The following is a 14,679-nucleotide window of genomic DNA, read 5'->3' as shown; positions in this document are numbered from 1 at the left end:
CGCCGGAGCTCCTCCCCCTGCCCCGCCGGCTCCCCCGGCCCTGAGCCGGGGTCAGGAGGAGTCCCAGGGGCGGCGATCAAGGTCAGGGAGAGGATTCGTCCCGCTGCCGCTCCGGGGCTGAGGCTGGGGAAGGAGGGGCGGCCCGCCCAGCCCATCTCCTCCGCTTCGCCACGGCGAGCGGACGGCGGCGCCGGGCGGCCCCGCTGCAGCCCGCCCGGGAAGGGCTCCGCTGGCGGCCGCGGCCCGGCTCCGGCAGCGGGCGGGGAGCGGAGCGGAGCCAGAGGAGGGGCGGGGGTACTGGCTGCATCGCGCGTGGAAGAAAATCTTCCAGGTGGCTGCACCGCTGCATCGGGGCTACTAGCCGGCTCCTGGGGTCAGCGGTTTGTGGTTCCTTCCTTCTGTCCACGGGCCTCGCATGGACCTTGTATCCAAAGGATCTGGCTGCTAGAGTAGCTGCTTTGAATACGTTGATTTCCAAGTGCCCTGATTTATTATCCTAACTGGCTAAGCAGCCCCTGGAAGGGGTATTCTGGGATGAAAAAAAGGGAGGAAACAGAAAAGAAGCACTAAGATTTTCATTTAATCACAACAATAGTCAGAAATTCTGTTGCTTCAAAAATATGTGAGCATTTTTTTTTCTTTTCCCTCTCTGTTTCAGTGGCTGTACCAGGACTGTCTCTAGATTGACTCCCTCAGCTGTAGTAGTTGCTTGGGACCATGGCAGCAGGAGTAGCAGCTTGGTTACCCTTTGCCAGGGCAGCGGCCATAGGATGGATGCCAGTGGCCACAGGTCCCATGCCAGCTGCTCCACGGCAGGAGAGGAAGCGAAGCCAGGACTCTCTGATTGTGCTGAATGTGAGTGGCATCCAGTTCCAGACGTGGCTGGACACCTTAGAGCGCTACCCCGATACTCTATTGGGCAGTTCAGAGCGGGACTTCTTCTACCACCCTGAGACGCAGCAATATTTTTTTGATCGGGACCCTGACATTTTCCGCCACATTCTTAACTTCTACCGTACTGGGAAGCTTCATTATCCCCGCCAGGAGTGCATCTCAGCTTACGATGAGGAGCTGGCCTTCTTTGGCATCATCCCTGAGATCATTGGTGACTGCTGTTATGAGGAGTATAAGGATCGCCGACGTGAGAATGCCGAGCGTCTGCAGGATGATGCTGATCAGGATCATGCAGCTGAGAGCTCCCTGCCCTCAATGACAGCTCGACAGAGGATGTGGCGGGCCTTTGAAAACCCACACACCAGTACACTGGCTCTGGTCTTCTACTATGTCACTGGTTTCTTCATTGCTGTCTCTGTTATTGCAAATGTAGTGGAGACAGTGCCCTGTGGGGTAAGCCCGGGTCGCATCAAGGAGCTGCCCTGTGGAGAGCGCTATGCTGTGGCTTTCTTCTGTCTGGATACTGCCTGTGTCATGATCTTCACAGTTGAATATCTCCTACGTCTGCTGGCAGCCCCTAGTCGCTACAAATTTGTGCGCAGTGTCATGAGTATCATTGATGTGGTCGCCATCATGCCGTATTACATTGGCCTGGTGATGACAGATAATGAGGATGTCAGTGGGGCTTTTGTGACATTACGAGTCTTTCGTGTCTTCAGGATCTTTAAGTTTTCCCGCCACTCACAGGGGCTGCGCATCCTGGGCTACACCCTGAAAAGTTGTGCCTCAGAGTTAGGCTTCCTCCTCTTTTCACTCACTATGGCCATCATCATCTTTGCCACAGTCATGTACTATGCAGAGAAAGGTTCATCAGCCAGCAAGTTCACCAGCATCCCTGCAGCCTTTTGGTACACCATTGTCACCATGACAACACTGGGGTAAGTGCAGCTGGTGTTTGGTTACCATCAATGTTTCAACAAGTGTATTGGCACAAATGGAAAATAGTCAATTTAAAAAAAATGTTGCTAGAAAAAATGCAAGGGTATGTTTTTCTTACAGAACTTTATAAATATGACTCATCACTTCTTTCTAAATGTTTTACACATGCAAGTGACTTCTAAGTTTTGCTCAAGTTAAAATAACCCAACATACAAACCTGCAGATAAACTGAAAAAGTAAACAACAAAACAAAATCTTGAAGCTGTTCCAGTTCTTTGCAATTTTATCTAACATTTTATTTGGTTTTGGATAGTGAAGCTGAAATATTTTATGAATATCTGTGAGTTATCAGTGGATTTTTAGTAGAGTAGTGTTTTTGCTGACAGGACTTGTTAGAGTGTTGCTGAAGTAGTGATAGCTGTAAGGAGAACCCAAGTATGATGTCTTATTTTGGTAATACATAAAAGTCTGCCATTTTGTTTGAATTGATATATTGATGTATATTTGGATATTGAGTTCAGTATTACAAAGTGATTTGTTTTTTATGGAAATAAACCAGGTATAGTTACCTTAATCTTCACAAAAATTATTCCTGATGTTATTTAAGACACTGGATAAATTTTCTTTGATTTTTATGTATCTGTAACTTGTAAATGACAAGTGTCAAACTGCACTGACTGGTGATAGACTCTGGAAAATTTTCTGAGGAAGTGTGAGACACAAGACAGGTCAAGCATATGTCTTAAAAAATCATTCTAATGCCAGTATAAGTTCTTCTAGAGAATTAGGAGTTAAAAAATGCCATCGTTGACATTAGACCTCAATGCAGTTTACTGGAAGGATGGGAGATAGTATTATTTAACAAGGTCTCTGATACCAGAGTCATAGTGTACCATCTGATTCTTTGCACCAACTTGTAATATGCATATGTCTGTAATTATAACAGGGATTTAGAAGGCTGACTAATTTAAGAACATTTTTTGCTCTATTCTTAATTCTGAGCTGTAGAGAATCATCTATGAAACCGAAAATTTGTTTATTCTTTAGAAGCTGTCTTGTTATTTAATAATTAAAGAAATTAAAAGGTAAACTTTTCACTTTCATGAAGATAAAGCCCATCATTTTACTAGCCAAACATTTTTCCACATCTTGTTGGGACTACTGAGGTTTATTAAACAAGTATAACTTCTACATTTAACAAAAAGAAAGTGCATTATTAATCTACTGTGAAAAAGTTGTTTTATTATGTTTAATTGTAATTTAGTTGGGAAACATGCACAACAAAATATTGAAAAACATAAAGGGACTGTTTTATGCCACCATTTTTTATACAGAGCTTTTACCTTCAGCGTGATGTAACAAATGAAGATAAAAATAGTGCATCGTAAATATTTCATACTACTTGTAAGGGCAAGTTATGCTAAAAAGGAGTGACAGGAGCTTTGGGGATTTTAATTTCCTTTTCAGGTTCCCAGATTTTTTTTGTTCTTGTTTTCTTCTGGTAGTGACAAACTGAAGGGACAAGTCAGCAGAAGGAACAAGTTATGCATGCTGACTAATTCCATAGTCCTGTATTTTGTGATGCTGATACTTTTTGCCACATATTTTTGAATTAGAATGGTGATGATTTCAACAAATTAGGTCCTAAGAATTTAGCAATATTTAAAATGTATAATCTTATTATAAAAGAGCAGGATCTGATCTGTGTTTTTTGCAAGGAAAGGTGTTTTTGGGGTAAGTTACATTTGCAGTTCTGGGCAGTTTGGGCAGGACTTGTCCGTGGTACTGAACATAATTTTGTCACCAGTTTACGATTGTTTATGACATGGGTGTGGTATCTACTTGACATGAATATGATTTGTTTGCTTCTTTCACCAAAAAGTGAGTATTATGCTATAGTTTCAGGCTCTGAGGTATTGCACCAAGTAAAATCTTAAAAAGTACTGATGAGATTTGAACATCATTAAAAATCTCTTTGAATGGAGCCCAAGAACCTATTTCCAAGGATGCAGCCATACAATATTTAGGTCCTGAACGGAAGAAAAAGGTTTAAAAAGAGTACACTCATACTTGACTGCTTTTTCAAGGTAGCCTGCACAGAGAAAGTTTTGAGCAGGTTGTACAGAGATCCAAAGTGTCACCCTCAGAAGTTCAGATATAATTATAAGTTCAGACATGAAAGACATCACAAATTTCTGACAAATCTCTAATCAATGCATTAGCTGGATGAAGTCCTTTTAGTAACTTCATGATAATTATATAAAGATTATGTTTAAATGTTAAATACATATGAATGATTTAAATGGAATTAACATCATAAAAGCTTTGAACTCTTTTTAGTTGATGAAACAATTACACACACACAAAAAGAGAGAAAATAAAAGGACAAACAGCAAGGGTCAGTGAAAGCCGATTGTAAGTAGTACTGCTTCTCATCCATTTACCAATATAGAACTCCCATTCATTTTTAATTTTAGTTTTAGCTGAAGTAGGGCCATATAAATGGACTCTACATGAACGACTTTTTTTCTTTTAGCAACAAAACCAGATGAAGTATTTATGTTTTAAATGACAGTAGCACACAGTAGGTTATAGTAGGTGAAATATTACAAAAATACATGAAAGCTAATACTGAATAATAGATTAACATGAAGTTGGGCTTTTGAGTTTTGGTGTCAGTCTCATATTTTGATAGATAGCAAGGGTATTGAGCAAGAGACCTTTACAATTTGGGGAGTTATTATCTTGGAAGCAGAGCTATATTTCTCAGTTCTGCATGACTGCTGAGCAATTAAAGTGTCTTTAAAAAACATAGATTACATTTTCCTCTGCAGAGTGCCAGTGATTTCAAATATTACTACATTTTAGCATCCAAGGATATCCCAGCTATTGACTGTTCTTGACTGCTCAACTCAAGAAGTACATAGTTGTACTCAGAGATGTTATATGAAATAAATGGAAGAAAGGAGCAAAGGAAGAGAGAAAAAGAGAGCGAGAAAAAGATGAAGGCTAAAAGAGAGAGATAGAGAGGGATAAAGAGATGACTCTAGAAAAACAGCATGCACTCTGCCATTAGCTGAGCTGTCTGATTTCAAATTTCAAATTTGTGTTTTATCAGTATTACTTGTAACAAAAGCAGAAGTAGGGACAAGGGAAAGAAGAGACAAGAGAATAATATTGAAAGAGGTCACAAAGCAGCTTCTGGCGATTCAAGATAACAATGAAACCCGTAGAAGTTAGGGGCATCAAGGTCAAGAAACAGGGTAGTGTAAAACCTGGCAGAGAAAAAAAGTACAAGTCTATTAAATTGGGACTGGCAGACTAACATGGGGACTTGTGAACATCTACACACATAATAACACAGTTACGTCACTGTCTTCTGTCACCTCATAACATGATAATATAGAAACTTTCCTTCTGCCCTGTCAATAGCCAGCAGATGAGTTGGAATAGCTGATAAGGTTTTGATGGTGTAAGGGTAATGTTTTTTCCCAAATCAGACAGACCTATAGTGTAGTTTATGTTTTATAAAGATATTATACTTAAATAAGGAACATAGTGCTCTTCTGTGGCTAGTTTTAAAGCAATCTCACTGCTATGTTAAACTTCTATAGTTATATGCTTTACATTGGGTAGCTTTGTCAAGTCACACAATATTTTATGAAGGGAAGCTTAAACACAAGACCATTTATTTGTTTTGACTGCATAAACTAGAGATATGTCTTTCAGAAAAGATAAAGCAACTATTTTCATTATTTGTTAATATAGCCCCTAACATATGATGAAGCCCATCTGAGACATATACAATTCCCTGAAGTCTTTATAATCAAATAGGTGACTGGATGTGACAACAAAAAGCTTCAAATGGTGAACAGGAAAATAGGGTGATAGATTTCATTCTCTTGTGCATTCGATTCTCTCCCATCTTCACTCCTTTTCCATTCAAATTGCACCCTATGGGTATACATCACCTATTTATTTTCTTCACTTTTATTTCAAACTATGACATTTCACAGTTTGGGGACTTTTCTGCTGGCTTGGCAGCTTTCTTGTCTTTTTCAAGACAAGTTCAATGTTCATATTAAGACTCTTCTGGCTTTATTTTTTTCTGTTTCTTTGTTTCAGATTCCTCATTCATTCTTCACCACTAGATCAAATCTTTCATGCATCTTCATTGTCATTCATTTGACCTGAACTTTTCTCGTAACAGGTTTTTCTTCTGACCTTTCTTTGATAGATTTTTTCCTTATGAGCATCATAAAATTTCCACAGCATCACTTTTTTGCCAAATGCCACACACATTTTCTTGTGTTCTTTTTCTGACCATTGTGAGCTGCTTTGGCTTCTTATGGTATCTGCATGCTAGTTTGAAAATAACCATGTCTTCAGGACTTGTATTAGAAAAATTGAGTTCAGTAATCTATAAGAGAGCACAAAAATAGCAATCTTTATTTTGTGAACAATTTAATTAAAAGTTTAGAAATACTCTTATGATAAATATTACAAAAGTAGAGATTAGCAAAGTTGGAATATTATTTCTGTATCTCTTACTTGCATATTGGCTCATTTATTCATTTTGTGTTTGATATTTCCAACCCTGTTTCAAATAGAATTTTTCTATTTTTGTGTTCTTGTGTACAACCTAGTGAATTTTGTATTTTACAAATGTGTTTGATGTCTCAATCTATTTTCTCTTCACAGCAGAAATGTTTAACCTGAATAGGTAGAATACTATGTGACAGAGGAGGGACAAAGTGTAGTGTAATCATCTTCAAAGCACATTACTAGGTATTCAATAAGGGCTCCAGGAAGAATTTGAAATACTGAAAAGTGAGGGTCATTTTGATGGCAGTGAAAAAAAAAAATAAAAAATTGTTCTCCAATAAAAAGGTTACTTAAACTGTATTGAGCTGTTGTTGGCTTGACAGAGAACAAGAGTCATTATAGTCCCACTTAGTTGCACTAGGGACCAGCTTTCCTGTTCAAAAAAATTCTGAAGAACTCCATGAGGAGCAGGAGTTAGTTCACTCATTTTTCTTGAGCACGTATTTTCTTACTTCAGCTATGAAGAGCATGAAGGTGACGCTTAGCAAAAAGATCTTTCTGCTCAGAATCTAATTTATTTGCTCCTTTGATGGAAACAGATGGAATTTTGTTTCCTTGCTGTTATTGTGTGTCAAGCATAAGAACAATGAGATTGGTGTGGGCTGGGATGCAGCAGAGAAATACGCTGACTTAGTACAGCAGAATAAATTGACTCAGAGAGTAATTATGACTGGTGCCTGATCTATTAATTATGGCCTATCATTCAACTAGTCCTCTGCGAATATTGTGATTTTAGTAAAATCCTTAAGTGATAGAACCCAAGAAGTTCAAACTGAGTGATGACAATCTGTACTTGACTCACATCATTGTGCCTTTGTCTAAGAAGAAAAATTTGCAGTATAAAAGCCATATAAATCTATGAGTACAGTATTAGAAATAGTACTACTGTGAAAAAAAATCTGGAAATGGAACTTATAAATTCTGCAGAAATAAAACAATTATCCAGAATAGGTTGACAACATCTTCTAACTTCAAGATGACTATTAACTTCTCAGACATTTGAAAGAAAATCTAATTAACTACTATTATTTTATTTTTACACCACTGTAGTTCACTGGCAGCAATTAATAATTTGTGTCATAGTAAACTGAGAAGAGAAGAATCTGGCTCAGCAGGGGTTAAGTGGATAGCTTGTTCAAAAGAGGGAGTATAAATTAGAAATGCAGAAACAAAGTTTAGATTCAGCCTTATCAGGTTTCATCAGTTACCTGACAACAGAGCTGACAGTGATGGAAAAGATTCTGCATATTTCTGTACCCATCATTTATCGGGCAATAGATGGGAACACAGATTTTTGTGCAAGACATAGTCTTTAAAACATCTTTTTTTCTGCATTGCTCATGCAGTGGAGGAAAGGTATTTAAATTCCTAGGCAGTACTTTGAAATGATAGCTCTATGCTAAATTTCCTGGAACAATAATAGTTACCATGCTTAGACTTTGACCCCTGTCACAATTAGTAACCCAAATTCTACCATTATTTAAGTATTTTTTGCTGAAGCACATGATTTTGATCTTCTTGTGCATCTGGTAATATTTTATATCCTCCTGTTGAGTAAAAAAGTTACCAGTTTTGTTTTGACAAAAAAAAAATCAATTTTCATCAAAGTACACAAATTTGCATTATTTCCACAGCATAGAGGTAAATGAATGTGAATTGAGATGAAATAAAGAATAGTGCTTTTGACTAGGTCACCTGATATGCAACAGGTGTAAGTGTTCTGTAGAAAAATACTGGATACTAATATTTGCTCAGGCATCTGGTGTATGAATGCTAAAATTTAAACATGAGCACATATGAAGATCATGTGCCTGATACATCAGTCCTAGAATATTTTAGCTTCATTTAAAAAAAATTCAACAAGATTCATCTCTATTATGATTCAAATAACACCTCACTCTTTTTCTCACACCAGTGTAGACACCCCTTGTGCTTCATTAGAAGGCATATCTTGATGTATCCAGTCATCAGTATAGAGTTCCTACTACCGTCAGTTCAGATTCTGGCAGATAAGTGCATGTACAAAAGCTAACAAAACATTAAAAGACTATTTGTGTAAATATTAAAGATACAAAGATATTATTCATTTAAGCAATTGTGTTCTTCGTGTATTTAGAAAAACAGTTTCCTTTCTTCTATTCCACTGCACAATATTGTTCCCTACTTGTCTGCAGGTCTCTATCCTGAAGGTGAAAGCCTTTGGAAACACTGGGTAAAGGTACTCATTTAGGGCCTGATCCTGCACTGTTACAGAAAATGAGAAGTTGCCTAAATACCTACAAAAATGTTATTAATATGAACAGAGTCATTTTTTGCACATTTGAAGTATTTAGGAGCAGTATTTTGCATTTCATCCCCAGGTTTTCAGTTTTATCCATGTTATGGTTTCTTTGATCTAGTTGGCTTGGTGAAATCAACTCTTAGAGACACAGAGATCTCCTGGCTTTGTTAGTTTGTTGAAGCTAAACACTGCAAGAAAGTTTTTAAAAGGTGTTTAGGTATCTAGAGAGGCAGATGGGCACCCAGCTTGAATTCTCAAAGAGGCTTAGGTGTGTCAAAACACAAGGAAGAACAACTGAAAGAAAGCAAGCTTGGAAACTAGGTACCTAGTCACCTTACAAAACATGGTCCTATGTACACAAGTCTAACTGCTAGGGTGGGTGCTGTACTGAGACTCTGGGTATGTCCTACTCTATCAAAATCAAATGGATCTTGCAAGGATTCAGGTCTCGCTAAAATACAATATGCCCTAGTCATATAACCCCATAGAAGGAGATGATAGACAGCTGAGTGTATGGTATTCTTAAGAGGCATTAGTAATTCAAGAAAAAAAAAAAAGAGTTATTATGTCTGAACGAGTAATGTAAAGCATTCAGGGGATAACTTATTTGATCCTAACATTGTGATTTGTGAGCTGACTCTTAACCATATGGTGCCTAACTCAGCTTTGTACTACCACTTGCACTAAAGCTTCATATCAAAAATTAACATACGAAGCAGAACTCCTAATATTAAGAACACATGTAAAATTTTTTCAATGTGTGATCTAATATAACATGATATTAACATTAAAATAAAAATAGTATAAAATCCATATCTACATAAATAAATTTGTCTGCTTGATTATTGAAGACTCAGTTTCCTTAAATAGATAAAACTTCTGGTATAATAGACAATATAAACTTCTGGGAATTTATTTAATTAGTCTAAGTACCTTGGTAAATTAAAATAAAGTACACTTTTTTTAAAGTACACTACAGTTTTAAATCACCTTGGATAAAGAAGTAACTGCAACTTCATAAAGGTACTTATAATGATCTATTTTTATGTTAATATATTAACATGCTTTGATAAATTTTTTTTGAAAAAAAATATTTTAAGGCCAAATCCAACTTTCTTCAAATGTGTGTTAAAAGACATGGAGTTTTTTGCATTGTATTGGCAGATTCTCAAAATGTTTTGGCTGATACACAGGGAACAGTCTTTCAAGTTATCACTTGCAAGCTTGGCCATCCAGGCATTCCTTGGAAATGGCTGAGAGTCAGACTGTGAGGTTGTGAAGGACATAATTTAACATTGTGTAATAGCTCACAGTCTAAATGTGTGTGCTGCATCCTAACTGCTTGCTTCTTTCAGTAAGATGAACCAGAGTATTCTGTATGAGAGCAGATATAATGTGAGTAGGATTCTTAACTTTTCATTGATGTTGCTGTTCATCTCCTTTTTTTTTTTTTTTTTTATAACCCAAAAGAGGAATTTTATTACTGTGTTAGTGGCCTTACTTTCAGTTTCTGTAACTTTCATCTCTCTCACTTGCAGCCAGTTAACAATTCTCTGTGCATCCTTATCAGCTATGGACAGCAACTACTGCACTGTGCAGGGTTGCTTAGGAACAAAATTGATGCTCTTTGACACGGTGGATTACAGCTGCAACATGCTGGTCCCCAAACTCTCCTGCTTCCCACAGAGGAATGAAAAGCAGAGAGGTTGCAGATGCTTTCCAAAATCTGTGAAGAAAGTATATACTTTTTTGTTTAAGGATATCTAATCACTACATTTTTGGTAAATAGCAGGTTAGGAATTGTGATCTTTCTATTGAAACCACAGCAGTACTAAAAATTTTTAGTAACGACTCCTTTTAACAGCAGCTTTCTAATTTAAATACCATGGTGTCTTGTATCACTTATAGAACTGAGAATTGTTATCTTTTCTAAGCTTTTTGGTTGGCATTCATTATTGAGGCATTTGTTCATATGATCAAATCCCTGTTGAGTCATGTCTAACAAGGACTAGGGACAGGCAGAACTATACAGAATATATACACCTATTCTTGTACACCTAATAAGAGCTAGATAAGTTGTAGGTGCAGCTATTTGTTATATTTGACATGTATTTATATAAAAAGAATCTTTGAATATTCGCATTGTAAACTCTACAGTGACTGAGAATTTAGTTAGTTTTTGCCTTTTTGGCATCTGTATGGAAAATCGCAAGGGCTACAAAGTGAAACTTCCCCTCAAACAGAGCAAATCTATCCACAGACTGGCTTAATGATTTGACAAGCTCAGTATTACTTATTTTTGAACACAGTAATCAACCTATAGGATGTTAATCTGTGTCACAAAGTGTTGAGTTTTAGAAGGAAATATTGTAAATGAAGCTCCTTACAAAAAACGTGTAATATGTGAAACATACACTGTCCTTCTTGGACTATGTGACACTTTAAGAACCCCTCTCCCTTCACCTTATGTCAGTCAGATCATTGCAGAAATAGTGCCTGCTGTAAGACTGCAACCATTATAATTCATTTAATATACAGTTCCTTTCCTTCCAAGGCCCCAAGTTTTGAAATTTAATACATTAAATAATTCATGGGAGAAGCAATGTTGCTGGTCATGCTGGTGAGCCCGTCGGCACGGTTCAGCCTCCTGCCATACTGGCACAGCCATGACAGCCTTGCTCCTCTGTGGACAGGCACAGCTGCAGACCAGAGATGATGCTGACTAGTTGTGTCTGGCACATGCAACCAGTGATTTTAAAATACAGACACCCTTGTGCAGCAGTTCACATGTGTAAGATAAAAACCTAGTTGTGGGAGAAGGAGATAGAAAGCAGTTTTGCCGCAGGTCTCTAGGACATGACAGAAAGAGGAGCGTCTGGAGTGAACTGTACAAATTGCTTTGGATGCAGCTGCCTCCTGGCCACTGTTTGCCCCAAGCCCTCTTCACACCATGAGTACAGTGTGAGGTCTGTCAGACAGGGATCCACGGAGTGAGTTTGTCAATGCAGTAGGAAAAAGATCGTGTTTTTTGTGACACCTTTCCAGAAGGTATGTGAGCTTTCCTTATTTCTCTATGTAGCTACCACATCTAGTGTGCACTGTTTGCTACATCTTCACAAACAAATTAAATAAATACAGAGAAAGATGCTAGATGATGTGGAATACTGGACACAGCAATGTTTTGAATTACGGATTTGGATCCTTAAAAGTGGATTTGAAAGACACTCCTATCAAAAGGCTGAAAACAGGTTGGTTCATCTCTTTAGTGTAAGTGGGGTATCTTCTGCCTTAATATACTTTCTGATACCCATTTTCCAGCTCACTAGCTATACCAAGAAGGCCCTTTGTTTTCAAAGCAAACAAATCCAAATACAGCAGAAAGGTTTCCTTAAATATGCCTTCCATGCTGTGTGTATACGGTTCTTCCAATGCCTATGTTCCTGTGCAAAGATATGGCTACAAAATTCATGGATTGTATCTTAGGTGTGGGGATTTTTAAAGGAGACAATCAGGACATACAGCTCTTTTACAGGAGACAAGTATGATATCCTTTTTTTTTTTTTTTTTTAATAAGGGACAATCAGGACACACTGTATAATTAAATTATTGTAGAAGAATCTGGAGGTGGAATTCAAACTTATTTCTCTGCCAGTTGCTTACCATCTCTGGGAGGTATTTCTAAGCCCTTACTCCTCCAAAAGTTAAATCCTTCTGAACTAGTCATCCTTGTTTCACTTAGGAAGTAATGAAGAGAAGCAGGCAGCTGGAGGTGCTCATTCGTCTGCACTGAATATAAATGAAATTTATTATGATTAGCAGAGACTTAAATATTTAAATACCAAGTGAGATGGATGAGATAAATCCCAGTCTTCGTGTCTAGCTAGTTTGGTCTAGCCTCCTTGTTCCCAGTTATATAACTCTGAGAGGCCCATAACATATTCCTTTCAAAGATCATAGCAGAGTGCATGCTTGGGATTTGATGACAATTCCCACTTTATCAAAAAGACAGTATGTCTGCCACATTTAAACCAAAAATTCTTGTTTTGTATAACTCTCAAGGCCTTTTCAGTGCTTTTGCCAATTTCTTTGCCTTTTCCAAGCAACACACAAAGAAATTACATTTAAAAAAATACTAAGGAGTTTTAATGGTCCTGTTGGTTTAGAAAAAACCTCTAGAGGACTGCAAGAAACACTTGGATAAGTATCTATTGTAATTTTCTGCAGGAAAGAAGTCGTTTTCCCAATAGCACTGCTTTTGAATTAAGATAGGGAGAGCTTGAAACCTTAACTTCAATGGGTTGTAAACTATTCCCGTTGTTCTTCCTGTTCAACTGATTCACATGTTGGTCTTAACTGTTTCACCACTCCATTTTAAAGTGCCTCCAGACAAATATATTTACTTCCCCAATGGAGGGGTGTCAGGCATGTTCCCCCATGTCATTATTCTAGTGTCTTCCACGAGGTGTCAGAGCTCTAGATTGCAGCTGGGCATTGCCAGTGCATAGCTCTGAAGTAGACTTAAAATCTTAGATACACACTAAACTAAATTGCAGCAGGGATACTCTCCTCATATCAGTATTCATTTTCATATTTACTTCAATTTAAAAATGACCATTTGCTTTAAAGCTGCCTCCAGACTGGAGCAGTGCAGAAGCTTGAGGGCCACGAGGGAGGGTTATGGTCAAAATTGCTTCAGAGTTTATGTCTTTCTCTTTTGCCTTCTGAACTTTGTTCACTTCTCTTCAAATCATGCCAGCCTCTCCGGTGAGGATATTCTGTAATTTGGTATGACATCCTGTTATTGACAATGATTTGGTTTAACTCATTTTAGTTCATCTTCATGTTCTGCTTTTCCAGAGCAGCAAATCTCAAATTTGCCAGCTAGTGCAGTTCTATACTAGTGTGAAATAGCTACATTTTATTCAGTCTGTTACTCTTTGTGTGAGATTTCATGAAATTATTTTCCTTTATGCATTAAAAGGCATATTAACCTTTTTTTTTAACTTTTTTTTTTTTTTTTTTTCCCCTGTGGAAAGACATGAATAAACTGCAGAAGAAACAAGTTCTAAAGCAAAAGTGCTATCCTGTACCACTACAGAAAGTTAACTTCTCCTTTGTGGGGAAACAGTGGTTGTCTCATAATTTGAGGAAATTAATTTAGATTTAACTATATTTTTAAAAAATAGTACTTCTATTTGCTGTTCAAGTAAATGCTTTTTATAAACTTGAAGGCAGATAATGTTGATGGGAGAGAATGTATGCTTTTTCTTAAGTTTTTTGCCTGATTTGAAGTTGCTCTTGGAACAAGTCCTTGTATGAAGACAAGTCTATTTACACACTTCTGAGACTTGAAGGAATATTTTTAATATGCCTACCACTTTCCCCCTGTCTTAAGAAACAGATTGACAACACGGACTCTAGCAACATGTCTGCAGATAAATTGTTTACCTAACTAGTTTACTGGAAGTTGAGAAAAAGCTGAATACAGTGTTAGAAATGCAAATTGCTAGTCCTTCAAGAGAGCAGCGTGATAGTGACTGGTGTTCTGCACCAGGGTGGGGTGGTGGGAAGTGGGGCGAGAGTGAGATGGTGCAGGATTCTTTATGGATCTCAGCAAGAAAGACCTAACAGCGAATGGATTAATAAAATATCTGTTTTAATAAGATAGAGTGAAAAGAGTAGTATAGATAGCTAGTAAATCTTATACTCTCTCAGATGCTATAAACCATGCATTCATGTAGCGTTGGCTGGATTTTTCCGTGATATGCTGCACAGACCCTGTCCGTGAAGAGAAAATCCTTCTTTTTGGTCCTTCGCACTGTTATATGATTTGCTTATTTATCTGTTTGTTTATTTTTTTATTTATTACAGTCAAACAACTGTCTTCATAAAGCATGTTCTCATGAGAATTTCTTGTTGCACTTTTAGATAAAGCTAAGGCCACCTGAGTGGTGTAGTTG

At 37.6% G+C, this 14,679-nt stretch overlaps 1 protein-coding gene across 1 annotated transcript in view; it reads left to right on the top strand.

Annotated features, from left to right (window-relative positions):
- Window positions 1–717: 717 nt before the first annotated feature.
- The window catches only part of KCND2 (potassium voltage-gated channel subfamily D member 2), a gene marked incomplete at both ends in the record, with an annotated part of 266,062 nt that continues 252,100 nt past the window's right edge, over window positions 718–14,679 (top strand). Inside the window, one exon of the mRNA XM_080363167.1 lies at window positions 718–1,832. Coding sequence (XP_080219293.1) covers window positions 718–1,832 — 1,115 coding nt within the window. The remainder of the gene's footprint in view (window positions 1,833–14,679) is intronic.

The sequence above is a fragment of the Nesoenas mayeri genome, assembly GCF_963082525.1.
Source record: "Nesoenas mayeri genome assembly, chromosome: 1".
Lineage (NCBI taxonomy): Eukaryota > Metazoa > Chordata > Aves > Columbiformes > Columbidae > Nesoenas > Nesoenas mayeri.
The sequence above is the reverse complement of the archived record's forward strand: the minus strand, read 5'-3'. Positions and strand labels throughout refer to the sequence as shown.